Raw genomic sequence first — 25,065 nt, forward strand, 5'->3', positions numbered from 1 at the left:
TGCAACCCACTTTCCACAAGAAGTGTCCCCTTGGCTAGAAGACCAGGGTGTAGAGCTGGTACTAAGTTATGGCTCTATTTCCAGAGCTGGCCTTAGGTAAATAATCTCTTTACCAAAAGAGATGGCTCTTGTGAAAAATTGCTGGGTGTTTGCATTTTTATCCATTCATCTATTCAAAGAACAGTAAATTTTCTGATCCTGGAGTCACAAAGATAAACAAGGAAGAAAAACCTCTGCTTCTCGTAGGAAAGGAAAGGAGACACCATGGAAAGCAGGCTTAATACCAGTGTTTATTAGAGCAGAAAAGGAGAGAAAGAAAAAAAAAAAGCAATGTCCAAAACCCCAGCCGCCCCAAGTGGTGTGCTTACTTAGCTGAACAAGGCTTCCTCGCTAACCCCTCTCCTGTTCCGGAGGTCCCAGCTCCACCAGCCCCAGGAAAGATTCTCCTTCTTCTCACCCTTCCACAGCGGTAGGAAGGCCATTGCGGGGGAGGGAGGGGGGGCCTATAGTTTAAGCGATTGGTTTTAATGAGTTGTGCAGGTTAGTCAAATGAAGCAGCATAAATATCTGCCATCAATCCCCAAGGCAACCTTTGCTGTGCCCACAATTCACAAAACCTGAAGACGTCCATTCCACAGCTGAAAAAAGAAACGAAAGGAGCCTCATCTTGTTTCAATAGTATCCGGGCCGTTGTTTATCAAAATGCTTGCTGGAAAAGAACAAGAAAATAATGTTAATGTGATGATGATGTTGATAAAAAAGAAGAAGAAGGGGGGGAAAGACAGGGGGGAGAGGAGGGGAAGGGGGGAGGGGGAGGAGGAGGAAATAGCTATCAAGCTGTCATTTCCTGACCACTTCCTAGCATGTGCCAGGGCAGTGCTGTTTTCCATGCACTGACTTTTTTGATGCTCAGAACAGCTTTATGAGGGAGGAACTCTTACATGTTACAGGTGAGGAAACCGAGACAGAAGTTAGGAATCTTTTCCGAAGTGGAGTCACAATCTGAATGCTATCTGACTCCAAATTCCAAGTTGACCCATCCCTCCAGCCACTACGGCCTGGTCTTCCTGGTCGAAATGGATGTTGCCTGGAGCAAGGCCTCCGTGGAATCCTCTGTTTGTTAGGAGCAACCCCGCCCCGCCACCACCAGCGTCCAGGAAGCCTCTCCCCTCACCTGGCCTGCACCATGGTGACAAGCACCTCTGCTCATGAAGCCAGTCACTATGCTCCAGGCTCTGTAGATATTATCACTACCCCAGTTTACAGATATAGAAATGGAGACTCAGAGAGGTTAGGTGACTTGTCCAAAGTCACAGAGCAGGAACACAGAGCACCAAACCCAAGTCCACCCAACTCCAGAGTCTGAGCTCTTAAGTACTCCGCAGTGCTGTGTTCTGAAAGAAGCCAAGAGCGGGCTTCTGGTGCTGGAGGAAAAAGGTCCCTGGTGCCAGGGGTGGGAGAAGCTCTGACCTAGAACAGGCATCCAGAGGCAGTGGGGACCAGAGCAGGATGTCAACCCAGCCCCTAGCCCTCAAAAGCAGAACTCCTGTTCCATTCCTAGGAGATGCTCCTCTCACTGTTTGTTAAAGCCCCTCACGAGGACCGTGCCCGCCCCCATCCCCAACACAGACACACACCCCCAGGTTCCAGCAGTACAGCCTGTGGAAAGCTTGCAGGATTTGGAGTTGTCAGAAGACAGGCATACCAACTACTGCCCAGCATGACTTAGTAGCTTAATCACGCTCAGTTAGGTCCCCTATGAAACAGAGTTAAAACACACGCCCTGCAATGACACAGGGCTGTTAAGAGGATCAAATGAGAGATTTTATGCGATAGCACCCTGAAAATTATAAAGAGCAATCTTCTAAAGGGAGTGTTCTTGTGTCAATTCACAGCAGCACAAAATAAACAACAAGGAAACAAGATTTCTCTTAACAACAAATGATCAAGTACCCAGTTATATCCTGTCCTGCTTAATACATACAAATTACAGAGGAGAAATGAAACTCACTAGGCTTAACCTCTGAAGGGATTTTGTTATGTAATCTAGCAAGAATTGGAAAGGGGACGAGGAGATGGACACAGACACACTGTGAGCGAAGCAGCAAACAGCCTCCGCAGGAACAGAGGTGCAGAGGTGGGCTGTGCTGGGAATGCTGGACCATGCAGGTCAGGGGGACTGAAAGGGCAAAGCCAGAAGAAGAGGGAAGATGGGACAGGCTGGGCAGAGTCCCAGTCTGGAAGTCTGTGGGGAGGCAGTAAAGAAGTCGCTGATCCTGGTGACAATGGTGACGGTTGTGATGGATGTCACCAGTCAAGCCCATGGATGCTTGACCCCACCTGGAGAGACCCAAGTCTCAACAAGCCATGTTTCTCCAGATTTGTATCCCAGAGGAACCCCTTCTGGATGGCAAATAGGGTCACATCCTTCCCGTACTTGGGATCTCTTGGTGACTCAGCAGGAGTCAGGCCCCCGTGCGCGTCCCCAGTGGTCCTCTCAAGCGGGCTCCCACCAACCTCTCCTGCCTTGCTCTTCCCATTCCCCAGCCCATAACCAGCTCACCCGCTGGTTCCCCTAACACCATGCTGTCAAAGGCCCCCGAGCCATGCCTGCACTCCCCACCGCCGTCTCCCTGAAACAGAAGGCCTGGGAGAAGGAGCGTACCGGGGGCTGGTCCGAGCTGCTTACACAGGATGGACCACGTTCCTGTCGCAGTGGGGCTTGCAGTGCGGGTTCAGCCAGTGTTCCAGGAACTGCTCCTCAGCGCGGTGCTCCAGGCGGAGCAGATGGTGCATGTACTCCTGTCAAAACAAACCCACGTCGAAGAGAAGCTTTTATTCACGGTTGATGGTCGAGCTGCCCATGTGCCGGGTACAGCTGTGGTTCTGAGACAGGGCAGCACAGCCAGGGAGGAGAAACCGCCACCAGCCCTAAGTGCTGAGAGGGTGTGTATCCATGGGAACTCATAGACACTGCTGATGGAGAGTTACATGGAACAACCACTTCGGAAAACAAGCGGTTGCCTGCAATCCCGAAATTTCACTCTTGTTTATATCCTAGAGCAATGATTCTCAAATTTCATCAGGCATCAGAATCACCCAGAAGACTTGCTAAAACCTACAGATTGCTGGGGCCCCACCTTCAGAGTTTCTGATTCAGTGAGTCTGGGATAGGGCTCCAGAATTTGCATTTCTAACAAGTTCCCAGCTGCGAATGCTGCTGGTCACTTTGAGAACAAGAGCAGATACGAATGTTCACAGCAGCAATAAATTTGTAGTAGCAAAATTCTGGAAACATCTGGAAACGTGTTAAATATCCATTGACAGGAGGATGGATAAATAAATTATGGTAGGGTCACAACATGGAATATTATACAGCAATGAAAAAGTTAATTATAGCTACATACAACAACATAGATGAGTCTCAGAAAAGCATAACGAGTGGAAAGAGTAAGTCCAGGAAGAGAGTGTTTATAGTGTGACACCATTTTAATAAAGCTCAAAACATGCATAACTAAATAATATATTTATTTATTTATTTATGGCAGCACACATTTGTGATAAAATCATCTTTTTTAAAAGGCAAGGGATAACTGTAAGAAAGCTGGAGTTGCTATACTATTATCAAACAGAATAAACTTTAAAGCCAAAAAAAAGTTACTAGGGATAAAGGGGCATTTTGTAAAAACAGCCTAGGAGTTCCTTAAGATGCTAAACAGAGTAAACATTTGACCCCGCAATTGTGTATACAAGAGAAGTGAAAGCATATGTTCACACAGAAACGTGTACACAGCTGTTCACAGCTGCATTATTCATCAGAGCCAAAAAGTGGAAACAACCCAAATGTCCATCAGCAGATGAATGGATAAATAAAATGTAATGTATCCCCATACAAGGGGAATATATATGGCCATTACGAGGAATGATGCATGCTACAGCCCAGATGAACCTCGAAAACATTATGTTACGTGCAAAAGGCCAGTCACAAAGGACCACATGTATGATTCCATGTCTATGAAATGTAACTGGCTCTGTGTGTTGGTGTGTCCACAACAGAGAGCAGCTGATTGTCCGGTGCTGCCTATCTCTGTGACCAGCATCTCCGACTCAGGAACCCGAGCCAGACGTGGACCATCATGTCTCCCTCAGGCTCATCCTGAGACTGAGCGTGAGGACCCTGAGCCTATCTCCGGAGAAGTTCTCAGATGACTCCCTCCGTCTCTGCCACTTCTGCAGGTCGGGTCTCCACCGTGGCCACCCAGGCTGTCCCAGCTTCCTCACCCCTCCATCCGTCACTCTACCTCCCGTTCCACCCACACCACGTCCCACATCCCCCCACCATTTCTGCTCCAACCTAACAGAGTGATCTGCCCAAATGCAGCCCTGAAAGGGCCACAGCTCTTCAGAGGCCTTCGCCAGCACTGCCTTCCTGCAAGGAGGGAAAAGGTGATGACCAACTACCCCTTGGGCTTGGTCTGTGGCTCTGGATAATGTCACCGTAACCAGCACGTGAGGACACCTCCTCGTGGGATCTACCACCTCCCGCCATTCTTCACAACAGCAGAGAGGGCCCCCTCCTGCCCTGGTCCATGGTTGTCACTGACAACAAAGCTTTGTTGGTCTCTGAGCTTCTCTAGAACCACAATTTCTCCTTCAGATGGTTCACCTAAAGGAAGTTTAATGAAGGAATCATTCACAACCATGTAAACAGGGTTAAGGGAACCACCAAAGCACATTCCAGTACCCAGGGACTAGCAATAGAGAAAAGCCCCATGGCCGTGCCTAGACCTGCAGGGCCCGGGGGAAGGGCTCAGCCTCTGTAAAGCAGGGAAAGAGCAGGAGACAAATACCCCATCCTCTCTCTCCTCTTGCCCTCCATCTCCTGCCAAGCCCATGCAGAAGCCAGCCGACCAGGGATCCAGGCGATGCAGTTTCTGGGGGTCCACCTCCGGAGCCGGGCAGAGCCAGGTGGAGGATGGACGGGGGACAAGGTGGAGAAAACCAGCAGCTGTACCAGGATGGTGGCATACGAGGGGTGTGCTGTTGCCCTTAGAAGCAAGTAAAGAGCGGAAATGATAGCTGTTACTGATGTTTGCTGCAAAGGAGCCAGCTTCTTGGGCTGTGCATCCGTTGACCATCGACCACTGACTACACTAATCCAGCTGGAGGAGGAGCAATCGTTCCTTTGCATGCAGTTATTGTCTCGCCCCCTCCTCTCCCTCAGTGTGCTCTTGCCCTGCCCTCGATCAACAGGAGCGTCACTTCCAGGTTCAGGGTAAACCTTCTCTTCCCAACGTGGCTTGATCTTCACCAAAGCCAGTTCAGGCTGTGAGTTTTCTGTGTATTGTTTCTCATTGCATTATCCCATATAAATGATACACCAGAAAAAGGATAAATCAATAGGATGCTTCTTAAATAAGAGTGAAGTGTTAACTTCTCTTGTCTTAATCACTTACAAATTCTCTTCTTTCCCTCCATACCTTGCCTCTCCATCCCCTGATGCAAACAGAGAAGGGGTCCATGGGCACTGCCCAGACCACCAGCAGTAGTTCTCCACGCGTCTGGCCGTGACCCCACATGGCTGGGAAAGCAGAGTTCCAGCCTGCTCCTGGGCTCCCTCCTCTTCCCCACTCTCCACCCCCACCAGCCAAGCAACCCCTAAATCCCCTGGATGCTCTTGGACCCCATCTCCCCATCCACATTGCCCCTGCCCAATCTCAGTCCCCGCCCTCCTGCTAGATCCCTGCCACTGCATCTGGAGGGTTCTCCCTGTCTCTCGTCTTACCTCCTTCCTCTACATTCCACCCCACAGCCAGGGTGGGTTTTTTTTCTATTTTCTTTTTAATAGACTTTATTTTTCAGAGCACTTTTAGGTTCACAGCAAAATGGAGCAGAAAGTACAGCAATTTCCCATATACCCCCTGTCCCCACAAACACACAATCTCCCCCATTATCAACATCTTGCCCTAGAGTGGTGCATTTGTTACAAGAGATGAACCTATGTTGACACAGCGTCATCACCCGAAGTCTATAGTTTACATTGGGGTCACTCTTGGTGTTGTATATGCTATGGGTTTGGACAAATGTATAATGTATCCATCATTATAGTATCATACAGAATATTTTCACTGCCTTACAATCCTCTGTGCTCTGCCTATTCATCCCTTCCTCCCCTCTAACCCTTGCAATGACTGATCTTTTTACTGTCTCCATAGGTTTGCCTTTTCCAGAACATCATATCATTGGAATTATACTGTATGTAGCCTTTTCAGATTAGCTTCTTTCACTTAGTAATATGCATTTAAGTTTCTTCCACGTCTTTTCATGGCTTGATAGCTCATTTCTTTTTAGTGTTAAATAATATTCCACTGTCTGGATGCACCACAGTTTATCTATCCATTTACCTCTGAAGGGCATCTTGGTTGCTTCCAAGTTTTGGCAATAATGAATAAAGCTGCTATAAACGTCTGTGTGCAGGTTGTTGTATTGAACATAAGTTTTCAACTCATTTGGGTAAATACTAAGGAGCATGATTGCTGGGTCATATGGTAAGAGGACGCTTAGTGTTGTAAGAAATTGTCAGGCTCTCTTTGAAAGTGGCTGTACTATTTTGTATTCCTAACAGCAGTGAATGAGAGTTCCTGTTGCTCCAAATCCTCACCAGTATTTGATCATGTCAGTGTTCCGGATCTGGGCCATTCTAATAGGTGTGTAGTGGTATCTCATTGCTGTTTTAATTTGCATTTCCCTGATGACATATGATATGGAGCATCTTTTCATATGCTTGTTTGTGATCTGTGTTCTTCTTTGGTGAAGTATCTGTTCAGGTCTTTTGCCAGGGTAGGTTTTTAAAACATGAAAAATGAAAATGGCTTTATTGTTTTTTTTATCACAGCAGTGAAACATATTACTGTTTTGAAATTATGTAACAATAAAAAGTTATAAAGAAGAGAGTGAAAAATCCTTGTTTGTTCTGTTTTGTTTGTCTATCTCTTTATCCTGTTGCAAAGTGACATCTTTTAAAATCTACCCATGTTATTTCCTCACTTAAAATACTTGAATGGCTTCCACTGGGCTCAGGAGAAATTCCAGTTCCTTAAGTGTTTTGTGGGGCTCCCAATGATCCAGCCTCACCCATTTCCTCTTCTCCCACCATCAGCCCTTTGCACTCCATCTTGCCCTGGATTGGCTACACTTGCTCTGCTCTCTAATCTCGTGCTGTTTTCTCTGCCTGGAACACCCCTGTGCCTTCTCTTTTTCCTGTCTCACTCCCATCTGACTTTTCAGCCCTCAACTTAGATGCTTCTTCCTCCAGGCAGCCTTCTCAGATTCCCTGTGACCCCATAGCTCTCTGGACTTCTCCTGGCATAGCCCTGGTTACTCTGTTTAGCAGTGACCACGCTCTGACAGTAGGGACTTAATTGGGCCACATCAGATTTTTTAGTGGAGGTGCCATGTGTCTTGGCTCACATATTGGCATGTGAACTTTATGTTTTCCCCCAGAAGAGATAAAAATGACTTTTAATTTGTAGGATGTATGTTGTCGATATTGCCCTGAAATAAGCCTTGGTGCTGAGATTATGGGATGGGAATCATTGCAAAGTGTGCATGGAACAGTCCACATAAACACATATGGGTAATCCAAAGCTGCAGGCCATTAATCAGAGAAGTGGCATTTCACCTTGGGCGAGAGTAGTCATATGTGGTAATATAAGATTATTTTGGTATGTATAGATATAAAAATCCTAAATCATGAAAACCCTCCTATGGCATTAATGAAGCCTTAACAGACGGTCTAGTCTAGAACTTAGAGTTTTTAAGTTTCAAGAAAAACCTCTAGGAAGTCTACATCCTATTTTAAATATAACTTTCTTTTTCAATTTAATGACTGTGCAAAGGAATGAATTATGAGGTGTCCAATTTTCCTGAAATGTTTTTTCCTTCCCCCAGGACTCATGCAGTTTAACACTGTTTTGATTATCGTTGTTTTCATTTAACTCATCAAAATGCACCCTGTGTCCTGGGCGCGGAGTCTCCAGGGCAGCTGGGGAAGGGGTGGATGATGGGAGGGCTCCTTATGGGATCCAACAAGGATTACCCAGCAGCTTGCTGGACATGTTTGTGAGTTTGGGGCTGAACCCTGCCCTGTCTTCTCTGTCTGAGGAATCTTTGGCCAGAAGAATAGTCATTGGGAGGAACAGGAAGGCAGTGTGGCGTCTTGTAAATAAGGGACAAAGACTTCTCAGCATACAGCTTTACTTATTCAACTGTTCCGTGTAAGCAGCTCACTGAAGGAAACCCACGTTGCCATCTTCTTGCCTGCCTGTTTGCCAGGGCGGTGTGGTGGAGAGGCTAAGAGGTTCGGGTCTGGGTCTGGATCAGGGTCTGGTTCCAATCAAAACCCTGCCAATACTATTGCTTTACCTCTCCAGCCTCAGTTTGTCCATCTGCAATGTGGGGATGGCCCTAGCACTTATCTCACTGGGTTGCCAGGATTAAAGGAAATGATACAAATAAAGCTCTGTACCAAATATGTAGTCTCCATGTTCACTTCTAAACCCACTCTCTCCCCTCCTTCACCTGGCCTTTTGCACGAAGAGGCTGACCTAGATGAACTGCAACCACAGAGTCTTTTGTCCTGGGGTTTCCGGTTGGGTTTGGCGTATAGGAGGCGCCAGCAGCGGACTACAGGTAGGAGGGGAGAGGTGAGGGTATGTACTCCCCTGCAACGTCCCCGAGGAGTCTCGGCAGGTTGGCTGCATCCCTCCCCTGAAGACCCAGCTCCTAGAGGGCTGCCATTCCGGGTCTGGGAACCACACTCTTCCCTTCCGCCCTCATGCCTCAGGAGTCTTAGCCCTGCATCCTTTATCATTTCTTGTTAGTTCACCTTCATCCTGCCACACCTTTGTAAAAAGTCACTTTATTAAGCCCTCCTCAGTTAATTTTGGTTACTATTAGATATGGAAGATGTGAGCATGCCTTGAGGTTGTAGATGGAGCATCTCTCCCAGGAACTGGTCCACAGGAAACTTTCAATAAACGTTTGTTGAATGAAAAAAAATGCTGTGGTCCTCAAAGCATGGTCTGTGCTCCCCTCGGGGGTCCATGATGTCAAAACTATTTTTCGAGTAATACTAAGACATTTGCCTTCACACTGTGTGCATTGGTGGGTAAAACTGACGCCTTGGCAGAAGTCAAGGCAGCAGCACCCAACTATCCTAGTGGTCGACGTATCCTTCATCACACAGTCAAAGTTAAAATAAATAAATACAAATAAAACATTCTCAAAATGCCAGTTTCACTGAAGCATGCCCTGGTGAAGCCGAAGAAAATGACCAACAGGAAACATGCAGGCAGCACTTCTGCTGCATGACAAAGTACAATGATTTTCTCAAGGAAAAGCACCTGGGGGACTGTTGGTGTCAAGAGTTGAACTAAGTGTGTTTTATGCGTGTGTTTGGCAGACATCTTCCCAAAAGTGAATGAAGTGAGCTTATCACTTCCAGGAAAACTGACAGTGCTTGTTACAAAATGATAAAATTTGAGCTTTCAAGGGGAAATTAGAACTCTGGAAAACTTATATGTGTGATCATGAACCTGACAGCTTCCCAATAGTTAAAGACTTTTCCAATGAGATTGGTGGTGATAAGAAAGAATGTCACCACTGATATACAACATTTATACACCACTTATAATTATATGCTCATTGGCAACCTTATTCATTTAATCCCTGTCCGTCTCAGCCAAATACCCAACTGGCTTTTTGATGAGACTGTCCAAGGAATACCTAGTATACGGTTTAGTGCTTGGCACATAGTAGGGCCTCAATAAAACTCACAGGAGAAATGTACAAACAAGTGATGAATAAATGAAATGACTCTTCTTTCTCCATAATCTTACTAAATCCTCCTTGGGAGGCTCCTGGGCATCTGCGTCAATCTGCTCATTATAATGGCCCAGGCCAAATGCACATAAAAAGCATCAAAGAGTAATATGTATTTCACACTCCTAAATAGAGGCTGAAATCACTGTTGAAGAAAAACAACCAAAACAGACACACACATAGAGAGAGAAAGAAACAAGCCCTGGTTTCCATGACATTTCACTATTTATTTAAAATGTTAGGGAAATGAATACGCCACAAAGGCCTAAAAGCAATCATTAGTCAAAGATGAAAAGCCAAACTGCAAATCTGCTGAAAACCACAAATTCAACAATTGTGTTGGCTAAGTTAGAAATGACCCAGCATTAATGATAATCTCAAATGTTCCTGGATCAAGAAAGAAGGGGTAGATGAAAAATAAGTTTTCATTTTTTTTTAGATTCCTTTTTTCAAGGGGAAAAAAATTAAAGCAAAACAAAAACTAATATCTGCATTTTGTGTCCAATGCCAACTGGAATGATTTAAGTAAATAATTTCTCAAGATTTAGAGCAGAAATTGGACGGGGTCCTTTATGATGGCACAGGAGAGGTGTCATAATGAAATTAAATACCCACTGGAACCTGATCCAAGCTGAGAATCATAAAGTAGACAGTTAATCTATCAAGGTGGGATCTTTTTCCAAGAAGGCAAAATCCTTCCCGTGACATTTGCATGAAATTAAAGGTCCATCGACATTTGGATGAACTATTTTGCTCATTAGTAAAAGCAAGATAATCATATAGGCAGAAGGGTGGCTCAGAACTTAACTGCTCTGGGCCACTTAGAAGGCTTAGCCCTAAAAGAAGGCAAATCAGTGATGTGCACAATTTGTATCTCAGTCGCTCTGAACTGGTTTTGGAGATCACAGGGAACAAAAGGGTAATGGAGTTACTACATACATTCGTCAAGGGGCTAAATATGAAAGCATATTTTACAAAGACTATTTACAATAAAGCTAATATGATTTATACTTGCCCCACAAGAACATTCCTTAAAGGAACACAGGCCAAAATGGAAAGCATATTCCCAGGGCACACAAGTGCTTACGAATACAATCACAAAGGACATAATTTTAGCTCGGATGTCATCTTTTTTAGAGAATTTCCATGGTTCACCCCAGCAGTTGGCAATAATTTTTTCCCTAAAATTTGGGACGACTAAGAGAAATTTAATGAATTTAAGCGAGGCAATAGAAGATTTCTTTGAAAACCTCCAGGTTCTATGGTAGAGTAATGTCCTACAAAATTTCTCCCCTGGAGAGAAGCAAAGAAAGGAATGGAAACAAGTATAATGAGCATTTAGTAAATGTCAAATTCTGTGCTTGGTGCTGGGGACCCAGAAGTGAAACAAACAGTCCATCTGCTCAAGCAGTTTAGAGCAGTCTAGTAGGAGAGAGAGATTTTTTTTTTTAAGTAAGAAATAGCAATTTTGTGCTGTGAGTGCTAGGCCAGAGGGATGCTCTAATTCATGGTGGGAGGGTAGGGGCATCAGGAAGGCCTCTCAAAACAGGCATCATTTCAGGTGCATCTCTACAAATGAGTAAGAGTTAACCAGGTAGACAAGAGCAGAAGAAACAAGTACCAAGGCAGGTGCTGTCAGAGAAGAACTTCAAACACACCATCATTCCAGACAACCTGCTTCTTCTCCTAGGTTTCTAATGCCAATGAGTGGCACCAAGGTGTCCACACAGACAACCACACGTCCCTAATCCTCCCTTACTGCATCCACTCTGCCCCAGAAATGGCCAACTCATATCCAATTTAAGATATCATATCATGCTCCCATTATCTTTACCTTAAAACCTCTACTGGAACATTCTCTTGGATGACAAGACATAAATTATTTTTTAAAACTTTTAGAAAGCAATGTGGTAATATATACTAAAAGGTTTAAAAATACTGTATTCATATCCTTGGATCCAATAATTTATTTTCTGGGAACATATCCTTAGCAAATAATTCAAAATATTAAAAGCACTTTAAGAACAAAATTTTAGAGTGTTGTTTATAATAGAAAAAATAGTGGGAAAGGGAACCTTCCTACATCGTAAGTTGGAATGTAAATTGGTACAACCACTATGGAGAACAGTATGGAGCTTCCTTAAAAAACTAAAAATAGAGCTACCATATGACCCAGCAATCCCACTCCCGGGCATATTTCTGGTGAAAACCATAATTCGAAAAGATACATGCACCCCAATGTTCATTGCAGCACTATTTACAATAGCCAAGACATGGAAGCAACCTAAATGTCCATCGACAGAGGAATGGATAAAGATGTGGTACATATATACAATGGAATATTACTCAGCCATACAAAAAAGAATGAAATAATGTCATTTGCAGCAACATGGATGGACCTAGAGATTATCATACTAAGTGAAGTAAGTCAAAGACAAATATTATATAATATCATTTATATGTGGAATCTCATAAGATGATACAAACGAATTTATTTACAGAACAGAAACAGACTCACAGACTTTGAAAAGAAACTTATGGTTACCAAAGGGGAAAGGCGGGGGGAAGGATAAATTAGGAGTTTGGAATTAACATATACACACTACTATATATAAAATAGATAACCAACAAGGACCTACTGTATAGCACAGGGAACTCTACTCTTCTGTAATAACCTATATGGGAAAAGAATCTGAAAAGAATGGATATATGTATAACTGAATCACTTTGCTATACACCTGAAACTAACACAACATTGTAAATCAAATATACCCCAACATAAAATAAAAATTAAATTTAAAAAAATAGTGGAAATGATCTAACTAACAAAAGAGGGTAATTCACTATCATTATGGTTATAAAGAGTTTCTAATAATGTGAGGAAATGTGTATGTTATAATATTAAGAGAAAAACCAGGATACAAAATTGTAGAGTGTGATTATACTTTTTAAAAATACACACAAAAAGACTAAAAAGAAATACATCAAAAATGGCAATGCTGTCTTTGGGGAGAGAGAGTAAGACTACACCTGATTTTTTTTTTTCTTCTTTTGACCCTTTCTTGGTTTCCAAGTTTTGTATAATAAATATAAATGGCTTAAATTTTTATTTGTAATTACACAAGTAACACATGAACATATTGTTACTGTTTAAAATTTAAACGTCAAATATAAAGTTCCTAGATCAGTACCTGCAATCTTAACCTCCTGAATGAGATGACACAATTAAGAGTCAACTGATCATATTTCTAGACCTTTCTCTAGAAATTTACATACATATAGATGTACCTATATACAGTATTGTTTTGTGAGTGAGTACTAGGAGGGCAGGACCAACTCAGGGGAGATAGAAAAAGTGACATTGAGAATGAAGAGGAGGGTACCAGGCATAAATAATGGAGAATAGCTCTGCAGGCAAAGGGAATCATTTGTGAAAGGATGCTGAGACCAGGGAGAGGATGGTTTATTTTGAAAAACAATGAGAAGTTCCAGGTGGTTGGAGCATAAATGGCCTTGGACAAGTGGCAGGAAATGGGACACAATGGTGGCTTAGGGCTGGTCTGTCTCCCAGGCCAAGATACTTGGCCCTTATCGTATAAGCAGTGGGGAGCCAAAGAGGTTTTTGTTTTGTTATATTTTAAAAAGTATTTATTCAGCTGCTGCTTTGTAAAAAACAAGAAGAATGAGAGCCAATGTCATCACTCAGGCACTGTGCTTTGCATGCCTTCTCTCACAGTAAGTCTCTGAGGTAGGTTTGATTATCATATCCCATTTTATAGATAAGAAAACTGAGACTTACAGAGTTTAAGCAACCTGGCCAGGATGTGATAGCCAGTAAGTGGTGAGCTGGGATTCAGACTCAGCACTCTGCTGCCCCACTCTTAAACCCTCTCCTCTGTTGTTTTTGGTGAAAACTACACATACATTTATTAAAAATAAAAAACTGAATGTCCTGAATTGAATAATGTCCCCCAAAATTTCATGTCCACCTGAATCCTGTGAATGTGGTCTTATTTGGAAACAAGGTCACACTGGAGTAGGGTAGGCCCTAAATCCAAAGACTAGCATCCTTAGAAAAAGGAAATTTGGACACAGGGACACACAGGGAAGAAGGCCATGTAAAGACAGATGCAGAGATTGGAGTAATGTAGCTACAAGCCAAGAAATGCCAAAGATTGCCAGCAAACACCAGAAGCTAGGAGAGAAGCATGGGACAGATTCTCCCTCCAAGCTCCCAGAAGGAATCAACCTTGCCAGCTCCTTGATTTCAAACTTCTAGCCTCCCAAACTGTGAGAGAATAAATTTCTATTGTTGGACTTCCTTGGTGGTCCAGTAGTTAAGACTCTGCACTTCCACTGCAGCAGGTGCAGGTTCAATCCCTGGTGGGGAAACTAAGATCCCACACACTGCCTAGCACGACCATTAAAAATTAATTAATTAATTAATTAATTAATTGATAGATAAATAAATAAATAGATTTCTATTGTTTCAAGCAATCCAGTTTGTGGTACTTTGTCATGGCAGCCTTAAGAAACTAATATACTAAGTAATAGCAAAAAGCATGAAAATAAAAAGTATAAATTTGTCCCAAATTTTATCATGGAGAAAATAATGTCATTATTGTTTGGCAACATGTCTCCATATACATATGAAGATAGAAGAGGAGATAGGATTTCTTTCCATTTTGAAAGTTGTCCACACAAAACTTTCATAATATCAAGTGTTGACAAGAGTACAGGGATCTAGGTGTTCTTATACACACTACTGGTGCGAATTGCTAAGTCAGTTTGACAATTTGGCAGTACCCATTTCAACTGGAAGTACGTAGACCCTCTGACTCAGAAATTTCATTTCTTATCACTGAACTCTGCAAAACACACATGTGTACAAGGATCTTCATCATTGGAAATAAGTAAAATGGCCATTGTTCCAGAAAGGGCTAAATAAATAAGTTGTAATATGTCTCAGTCCATTCGGGCTGCTATAACCTGAAATACCACAAACTGGGCAGCTTATAAACAGCAGAAATTTATTTCTCACAGCTGAGAAGGTGGAAGTACAAGATCAGGGTACCAGTACGGGTGGGTGAGGGCTCTCTTTCAGGTCACAGACTTCTCGTTATATCTTCACGTGGCTGGTGGGACTAGAGAGCTTTGGGGGCGCCTCTTTTATAAGGGTGCTAATCCCACTTACAATCCACGAGAGCAGAGCCTTCATGGCCTAAGTACCTCCCAAAGGCCCCACTCCTTAATACCATCACTTGCGAGTTAAGATTTCAACATATGAATTTGGGGTCGGGGGGGGACACAAACGTTCGGACCATAACATAATACATTTACCCTATGCTTCAATTTAAAATGAGCTAGAACAAGACGTATTATTGAGTGAAAAAAAGCAAGTTACAGAATAAACGCAACACTGCTTTCCACATAGCCTGAACTACATCAGTGAAGGGACAAGCAAGCCTGACACATTCAAGGCGCAATGAGGAGGCCAGCATGGCTGGAACGGCGGCAGGGGTGGGGGGGCGGGGATGAGATGCAGGTAGAGGCCAAGGAGGGAGAGAGGGAGTGGACAGACCTCTAGGGCCTCGTAGGCCACTATAGGACCATGGATGTTTTTGGAGTAAGGCAGGAGGTCATTGGAAGGTTTTGAGCAGGAGAAAGATGGGATCCGGTTTACGTTTTTAAGAACTGACTATTGGACTTCCCTGGTGGCGCAGTGGTTGAGAATCTGCCTGCTAATGCAGGGGACACGGGTTCGAGCCCTGGTCTGGGAAGATCCCACATGCCGCGGAGCAACTAGGCCCGTGAGCCACAACTACTGAGCCTGCGCATCTGGAGCCTGTGCTCCGCAGCAAGAGAGGCCATGATAGTGAGAGGCCCGCGCACTGCGATGAAGAGTGGCCCCCGCTTGCCGCAACTGGAGAAAGCCCTCGCACAGAAACGAAGACCCAACACAGCCATAAATTAATTAATTAATTAATTAATTAATTAATTAATTTAAACAAAAAAAAGAACTGACTATTGCTGCTCTGCTGAGAACAGATGCAGAGGGATCTAGAGAGGAAGAGGGAGGCAGGGTAAGAGAGTATTGCTCAGTCCACTCTAGGGACTGGGGTGGTGGCAGGGGAGGGTGAGAAGTGGTCAGATTCTGGATCTGGGGCCCCTGCAACTAGGAGGAGGTGGTCCCCCTTACCCCAACGTGGAAGGCAAGGGCAGGGCTGGTGTAAGGCAACAATCTGGAATTCCTCTCGAGGCTGTTAAGTCCGAGGTGCTGGTTAAATGTTCCAGTGCAAACAGCCAAGTGGACAGTTGTGTGAGGGAGCTCACAGACAGAGTCCAGGCTACAGACACGAATGTGTAGCCATCAGCACAGAGGTGATATTTAAGCTCGGGGACTAGAAAAGGCAGAGAGCAGAGTCCTGGGATGCTCTGACATTTAAAGGACCGTCAAGGGCTAAGAACCCAGCAAAGGAAACTGAGCAGCAAAAACTACAAAGCAGGAGGAGAAACCAGGAGCCAGGGGTCCTGGAAAACAGGAATCCACGTGAGCAGAGCGTCCAGAGGAAGGGAGAGGGATCCTTGTGTCAAAACAAAACAAGCGCAGGCTGGTTCTCAGTCCCCAGGACGCCGGGAGCGGAGGCTAAGAGCCACTTCTCTGGGACAGCACTTCTTAAACTTAAATGTGCACCTCGGTCACCCAGCCTTGGGGTCCAGATCCGCCTTCAGGTGTGGCGAGGAGCCTGAGGCTCTGGGCTCCCAAGTGAAGCCCAGCGGCCGGGCTGGGGACCACTTTTTGAGTTGCAAGAGTTCAGCCCTAATCCCTGAAAATCAACAGAAGCACAGTCATGACTGAGGACACATTCCAGGGAAAGCTCAGGATTCTTTTTCCTAGCTTCTTCCCTCTAACCACAAGCCCAGCCCTTCTTCTCACACAGCCCTGTCTTCATCAGATTCTCAGATTGTTTCTCCTCCATTAGGATCTTGAGGCTTTGTTACAAGCTCTTCTAACATGATGTCTTCACAAACTGAAGTCCTAAGTCCTAGAGTAGTAAATGAATTCAGCTGAGACCCGGATGTCTCCAGATGGGGTGTCCCCACATGAATCCCAGGCTTCCTGGAGTGCCCATCCCACTCCTGTGACATCTAGAACCCAATTCCCCAAAATCTCTGAAGATCTGGGACTCGTGTTTCTCCACCACTGCAGCGTCCAGATCTGAGCGATTACCTTCCTCTTTCGTCAGCCCCCTTCAGCACACACCTGCCATCTGTCATTCCCCCAAAGAACCACTAACACAAGGTTGCTGTGCACAGCAGACTTTTCCTACGGTTTGGAGGCCGCAGAGGGTAGTCACAGCACAGAGCTGAGAACAAGTTCTAACTCAATGTCAAGGCGTTGCCATAAAATAAATGTGTTAGCTATTTCCTGCCACAGGGAATCTGTCAGGTCTGGGCCCTCTCTACCTCCCCACCTGCCCCCTCTCTCTGACCCTTGCTCACATCCCCCAGCTCTGGGCCTTTCATCCTCTTCCTCCCCGGCTGCCTCCATGCACTCAGAACCCCTCCTGCTTTCTTCCCCGGAGCCGGGTCTCCTCTTCCTCTCTCCCCCCATCCTCACTGAGGCCCCACCTTTCTCCATCAAGGGTGCCAGCAAGGTGTTCCCACTCCTCGGGGGTGGAAGCCAGCCCTCCCCACAATGCAGGGCACAGCAGCGATCTTTTCAATGCGTTACCCACCACACCGTCAAAAAAGAACGGTTGATACGACCCAGCACTCCCACTACTGGGCACATACCCTGAGAAAACCATAGGTCAAAAAGCGTCATGTACCACAATGTTCATTGCAGCTCTATTTACAATAGCCAGGACCTGGGAGCAACCTAAGTGTCTATCGACAGACGAATGGATAAAGAAGATGTGGCACATATATACAACGGAATATCACTCAGCCATAAAAAGAAATGAAATGGAGGTATTTGTAGTGAGGTGGATGGAGTTAGAGTCTGTCATACAGAGTGAAGTAAGTCAGAAAGAGAAAAACACATACAGTATGCTAACACATATATACGGAATCTAAGGGGAAAAAAAAAAAGGCCATGAAGAACCTAGTGGCAAGACGGGAATAAAGACACAGACCTACTAGAGAATGGACTTGAGGATATGGGGAGGGGGTGGGGTGAGATGTGACAGGGTGAGAGAGTGTCATGGACATATATACACTACCAAATGTAAAATAGATAGCTAGTGGGAAGCAGCCGCATAGCACAGGGAGATCAGCTCGGTGCTTTGTGACCACCTAGAGGGGTGGGATGGGGAGGGTGGGAGGGAGGGAGATGCAAGAGGGAAGAGAAATGGGAACATATTGTATATGTATAACTGATTCACTGTGTTATAAAGCAGAAGCTAACACACTATTGTAAGGCAATTATACTTCAATAAAGATGTTTAAAAAAAAAAAAAAAAAAAAGAACGGTTGTTGCCATGAATAGGCAGGATATAAGCTGTCAAAACGGTCCAGCCCCTTGCATGTGTGGGCACAGCTTGTCTGAACCTGTTTCCGAAACACCTATCATCCCGCAGAAGCCAACATCTGCCAATATTAAAGCCAAGTGTCAAGAATATAACATTGTTTTATAGATACTCCTGAGGAGAGACTACAGCAAATCTTCATGTGTGCTTTCATTTTGAATTCTTAATACCTCCCCAAAGCACCATCCATTTACTCTCGTCAATGGCCTCTCCCCTCTCTGAAAGGGTTTTCTTCCGCTCAGTCCCTCAGAGGGGAGAAGCGAAATGAAATAACCCACCCGGTCATCCCTCGGTAATTTTGAGTTAGTGGAGTCGCAAAGCTCAGCTCCCGAGGGCACACGCATTCCCAGAGATCACTACCTCTACTCATCCATCCCAGCCCACCTGTCTGTCTCCAGGCTGCCATGGGAAGGAGGTACAATAACATGTCCAAAAATGTAATTTCCCATGTCCCATGTATAATGGTAACTGAAGGCCAGCGTTCAAGAGGCTGTGTCCTGAGCCTCTAAACGGCTCCTGCACGCCAGCCCTAATCACATCATTCCCCCACTTCAAGTCCTTTGGTGGCTCCCACTGAGTACAGAATGAAAGTCCCCTCCACTATGACAGCCAGGTCCTTCCAACCTGGCCCCGAGAGGACCTTCTGTGCCCGTCACCCATCATCCCATAAATCCCAGACACTCAAGTGAAGGTCAAAAGAGAGGAAACTGGAATCCAGAGCTTCTGAAAAAATTATCCTGCAAGGCCTTTTCCAAAACACACATGCACACACAGAATCATACACACACCCATACACAAAACGCTCACATACACACACACACACACACCCTCACACATGTACAGTCACACACACATACATATCCTCACACACACACCCTCACATACATATATATCCTCATACATGCACAGTCACACACAAACCTTCACACACACTCACACACACAATCCACACATACACGCAATATGTACCATCCTGAACACACAGGATGGTGTGTCCATCTCTAGCAAAGGGATATGTAAGCAGATGGTTTGCACAAAGAAAGGAGAGTAGAAGGTGGTCTCGGCAAGAGGTAAAAAGCAGGGAAGGGTGGTTCCCTTGGCCAGAGGTCCCACCTCATGGCCTCCTGGTGACCTGCTGACAAACGTGGGGTCACTGCGTCCAACGCTTACATTCAGCAGTGATGCAGGCTGGGATGGCTGTGACATCTGTCAGCCGCTCAGATAAAAGGGGTGAATCGAAACAGGGTCCTACTGTATAGAACAGGGAACTACATTCAATATCCTGTGATAAACCATAATGGAAAAGAATATGAAAAAGAATATATATATATAAATGAGTTATATATATATATAAATGAGTCACTTTGCTGTACAGCAGCAATTAACACAACATTGTAAATCAACTGTACTTCAATAAAAAATACTGCAATTTTTTTAAATTGCTTCTTTTTATATAACAAGTGATTCGTATTATTCATCTTGCTCTCAGTAAATCCCTTAAAAGGAAAAGTCAACAACAAGCCACAAGGGGGAACCAGGTCAGACAGCAAGGGCAGGAGGCCGGGTGCATGGCAGCAGGAGGAGGGGAGGCCCTGGTGTTTGAGAAGGACGCCCACACAAGCCCCTCCAGGGCCTCCAGATAAACCCCTCTGGCCCTCACCAAGTCCACAGCCGGCTGCCAGGGCTCTTCCTCCCAGTTGCTGACTGGCACCAAGAACCCGGTCGTCCTGAAGCTCTAGCCAGACCCTCATATTCTACATGAGACCTGGGATGAACCTTCCAGTCAGACTCTGGGCCAAACTCTGCATTTTACAGAGAAAACTGGGTTCCTGGAAAAGGAAGGGACTCATCCTCGTTCTAAAGCCCAAAGTCCACAGCCAGTTTGTGCAGAACACCGCCTGGAATCACACTGAGGGGGGAACTCTCTTCCCACCTCGCCCACCGCTGTACTACCTGCAAACTCCGCATCCTTCAAGCCTCAGCTTGGTGGCGCCTCCTCCAAGAAGCCTGACCAGCCTCTCTCCTCCTTCCGGGTGGAGCTTGAAGGCCCTCTCCTCAGACCCCGTGTGCCAGATAACCTTGTTAGAGGACTGGAAACAGGCTGGAATGCTCTGGCTCGTCCGTCGCCATGCAGTGGACACAAGCATCTCAAACGAACGAAGAACGTCTAGTCTATGTCCTCAGTGCCTGGTGCTCAGCAGGGCACAGTCGAGGTAAAGTATAATTAAGTGCCCATCTTGGTCAGCAAGGAGTGCTCTCTGATCGACCACCTGACCCTCTCACTCTCTCTCTCTCTGTCCTGCATCTGAACAACTATCCCATCTACTCTCCAGACCCTCAGTTCAACACTCAGCTAAATGCATTCCCAACCGGACCACGGGAGCTGCTGTTACCCACGGCGGGTCTCCCCCAGAAGGCTTGGCCCATTGGTTCTCAGCTTCGGTTGCACATTGATGCCACCTAGGGGGCCCTCGCCCCCCCCCCATGCCTAGGCCACACCGCAGGGCACCCCTCTGTGAGGGGGACCCAGGCATCAGATTTTTAACCTCCCCATTTGGTTCCAGCATGTGGCCAAGGTTAAGAAACATGCTCCTAAGAAAAATGTGATTCCAGAAACTATGTGTTGGTTCAGCCAGTACTGCGTGTGGGTGGATGTATGACAGTGCGAGAGACACGCAGAGTGACACACGCAGTAAAAGAGAAAGAGGCTGTCCATCATCATAGACAGTGTTCCTCACCCCTGGCACTATTACATTTCAGGCCAGATCATTTTTGTTGTGAGAGCTGCCCTGTGCATTGTAGGATGTTTAGCAGCATTCCTGACCTTAACCCATTAGATGCCAATAGCAAACCCTCCTCCCACCAGGTGTGACAACCAAAAACGTCTCCAGACATTGCCAGATGTCCCCGGGGCGGGGGAGCAAAATCACCCCTGGATGAGAACTATAGGTATAGACTAGCCGCCAAATAACTTATTGTATATTTATGTTCACATTTCAATTGTAGGTCACACAGGCATTTTTCCAAACTTGACGGAGTGGCTGAGGATTCTGGACACAGGTCAGTGTCTTTGTGACGGACATACAGGACTGTACCATACACGGGATGGGTGGGAAATGGTGGGTGAGTCTAGAGAGAATCACAGAAACTAGACCAGGCAGGTTCAAGGCAGCTAAGATGAGTCAGTGGTGGTTAAGCCTATAAAAGATGACCAAAACCAACAAAACCCAAAAAGCCAGATATTCAGTAAAATAGCAACGCCAGAGGCAAGCAGAGGGTTGTCACAGATGAAGGCAGGTGATGACCAGGAGCCAGGAAGAGGGAAATGGTCAGAGAAGGAGCTCTTGGAAGTTCTGGGCAGGGAAGGACCACACCAAGCAGCGTTTGGGGATAAAGTGTAGCACGGTGTGTAGCTGGCATGGGGGGAGGAAGGAAGCTGGGGGCGGAAGCGGAGCCGTAACACCCACACCCACATGCTGCCTGATGCCTAAACCACTCCAGTCCCTGCCCAGGCCGCCGTTCCGCAACCAGAGCTCAGCACAGCCAGGGCCAGATGCTGGCAGAGAAAACACCCAGCCAACTCTGGAGCTGAGCAGAGCCTGTCTCCTGAGCACCTGGAGGGGCCTTGCTGCTTCAGAGCCCCTTGAACCAGCCTCCCACAGCCTCCAGGGCCCCCGAGGAAGAGCCTCTGGAACGGCCCCTCCAGACATCACCCCAAAAGAGCAAAGAGCCAGTTGGAGCTCCCCAGGGACCCTTGAGCCAGGCATCCTGCTCCCCATTGGCTCCCTCACCATCCACCCCGCCCCTTCCCAACCCTCATCCCCTGTGCTGGAGGCTTGGTTTCCCCCAATATCCCCTCACATTCCTTCTCATCCCCTCAGGATCCTCTGTCTCTGCTCACCTCTGAGCCCTGGTGTGCTCAGACTTCAATCCTGGGCCTCTTCTAAATGCATCTCAAACCATCTGTCTAAAACCCGACTGTGCACTCCCCCATTCGAGACATCCTTTGATTGTCCTCTACTGAACACAAGGTAAAGTCCAACGTACCCGAACCCTTCCTGCTCTTGCGCCGGCCCACCTCCCAGCCCCCTTCCACCTGTGTGTGGAGATTCCAGCCACCTGTGACTTCTCCTACCAAGGAGAACAAAGCCACGTCCACCCTTAACAGCCTGAATCGCTTGCTCGTTTCTAAGCCATTCTGTGAAACAGTGATTTGCTGATTCTTCTGTGTCTGCCACCAACTCTGAGCAGAAACCCAGGTGACTGTCTGCAGCCTCGCCCCCCCTCCCCCTGTCCCCGCTACTTAATACTCAAAGGAGTTGTTACTGCTTGCTGAGTACTATTTTAAGTGCCTTACTATGAATTACTTTATTCTCATAAAGTAGCTGTTTCATGCTCTTATAATAATATTATAGAAATATAAGTAATAATATTGTTTACCCCCTTTTCATAGTCGAGAGTACTGAGGTACAGAAATGTGAGGAGACTTCTTCAAAGTTATATAGTTTGAAAATGGGGAGATTCAAACCGGGACAGTCTGCCCACAGCCAGTACTCTTCACCACCGTGCGACCCGGCATCATACTGAGAGACTTTGAAATGAACTAATCCAACTATCCCCACAATTCTGCAGGGAGCAAAGGCCAGTACTGCTGCACATCCTCTGGGCCTCAACACAGAGACGCAATGAACAGAGGGTGGGCATGCGGCCCAGCTGATGTGGGCACAGGTGGGAGACCAGCCTTGACCACAGACACGGCTTCACAGACATGCTGACTCTGCCTGGGTCCCTGCTACTTACCTTCACCTGAGTGGGGTAAGAATACCAGGAATGTCAGCACTTCCGTCATGGGAGGGAGAGACAAGCCGGGCCCGAACTGGCCTGAGGCCAGGGTGGCAGGGTCTAGTAGCACCCACCACAAGTCACAGAATGAAGGCAGGGGAGGGTGCCCTGGTTCAGAAAGATCAGGTGGATTCCACAAACCTACAGGGCAGAGCTGAGGCCAAAGACCAAACTCAGAGGCACGAGGTGAGGGTGGAGCCTGGTGGCAGCAGGGGCAGAGATTCCGCCTACCCAGACAGAGCATCACTAGCCGGGGATGCTGGTCCAGCTTGCCCGGCACCCAAGGGAAGAGGGAGAAGATGGGGTTGGCACCAGCCTCAGGGCACAGCTCCCTAGCAACCCGTTCAGGGGAGCCACCCAGCCGCCCACACGGGATTCTGGACTCCCACCATCGGCCCCACTGTTTCCACTTTAAATACTGTTCGAACAGTAGGGGAGCAGAGCTGGCACCTCCGGAGAAGAAAAGGCGTGAATAAGAAGGTGAGATCACCTTACACCTGAGACTCTACAGAACCTTCATCCAGCACCCATGCTGGGCTGGGACCAGCATCTCATTTGGTTTCATAATGAACAAGCATTCAAATGATCTCTCTCTCCCTTCAAAGAGCCAGAGCCCAGAACTCACCCACATGGGTTCATCAGGGAACCCGGGTTTGCTCGGCCTGTCCTGGCGCCGGGATCTCAGGACCTGTTTGGCCCGCTTTTCCGTCAGAATCGGGGAGGCCCCTGAAAAAGTCAGGAAGGGACCTTAGGGACTCTCAGACACACGCATCCATGCTCCATCTCACCGTCCAAGGCGAAGCATTTGCAAGTCCAATTTGGGTCAACGCACAAAAGTTCTTTCAAAGGGACCTGTCCCAAAGGACGTGGCATTCCAGAGGGCTCAGAGGGGAATTTTTAATTGTTTCTAATATGGTTAACTCAGAGTAAACACTGCACAACTGAAGCATATTTACCTGCTGCCGCCATGGCTCATTCCTCTAAAAGTGGCCGTTAATTTAATGAACATGTTTCTTTAAACATATTTTCTTCAGTTCTCTGGTCAGTGTGTTTATTGTCCCTCAGGGTTGCTTTGGTGGGATTCTTTTAAATCCTCAATACACTAAATCAAGTTTAAGTTGTTATTAGAAAATTCCCCCATGACAATAAGATTATATTAAACTTGATAAGCACCCACGATCCCTCAAAGAAAATATTATAATTAAAGTTAAGTCAAGTTTTGATAATCACACACAAACTCTAAAAGATACTATTATAATAAAAGTATATCAAGGGAATTCTCTGGCGGTCCAGTGATTAGGACTCCTGCTTTCACTGCAGTGGGCCCGAGTTCAATCCCTGGTTGGGGAACTAAAATCCCACAAGCCACGCGGCGTGGCCAAAAAAAAAAAAAGGAAAAAAGAAAGTATATCAAATTCTGATGATCTCAGATAAACTCTAAAAGATGGTATCCTTGAAGATTTATCAGCATTTTTGAGAATTAGTGTTCAATATGTTTAAAGATTAAAAAAATAATTTATCCCTAATTATACCAATTCCAGGAGCCTGCTCTGAGGAAGAAAAATAAAAAAGAAGCATTGAATTATTATACATTACATATTATTTGAAATTTTGAAAAAATACTTTAAAAATATAAAATAGACTTATTCCAGTTTATCTTGTCAGCATAGAAATAGGTTTCAGGAGTTAATGCTCACCTGAGAAGAAAATCAGTAAGGTGAGAGACAGCACAAGCACAAATAACCTCTTCATCCTGCCTTGATCCCTCTCTCCGCCTGTTACAGAATGAATCCCCCCCGTCAAAGAGCCA

General features: G+C 45.9%; 1 protein-coding gene across 1 annotated transcript; it reads right to left on the reverse strand.

Annotated features, from left to right (window-relative positions):
• Positions 1–271: 271 nt before the first annotated feature.
• Positions 272–25,022, reverse strand: C20H17orf67 (chromosome 20 C17orf67 homolog). The gene is made up of 4 exons (XM_059907871.1): positions 24,953–25,022; positions 23,881–23,981; positions 2,666–2,802; positions 272–709 (listed from the first exon to the last, which is right to left on the reverse strand). The coding sequence occupies exons 1-3, from the start codon at positions 25,005–25,007 to the stop codon at positions 2,686–2,688; spliced, it is 273 nt and encodes a 90-aa protein (XP_059763854.1). The 5' UTR covers positions 25,008–25,022; the 3' UTR covers positions 272–709; positions 2,666–2,685.
• Between the last annotated feature and the right edge of the window lie 43 nt (positions 25,023–25,065).

The sequence above is a fragment of the Balaenoptera ricei genome, chromosome 20 (assembly GCF_028023285.1).
Source record: "Balaenoptera ricei isolate mBalRic1 chromosome 20, mBalRic1.hap2, whole genome shotgun sequence".
NCBI classification, from domain to species: domain Eukaryota; kingdom Metazoa; phylum Chordata; class Mammalia; order Artiodactyla; family Balaenopteridae; genus Balaenoptera; species Balaenoptera ricei.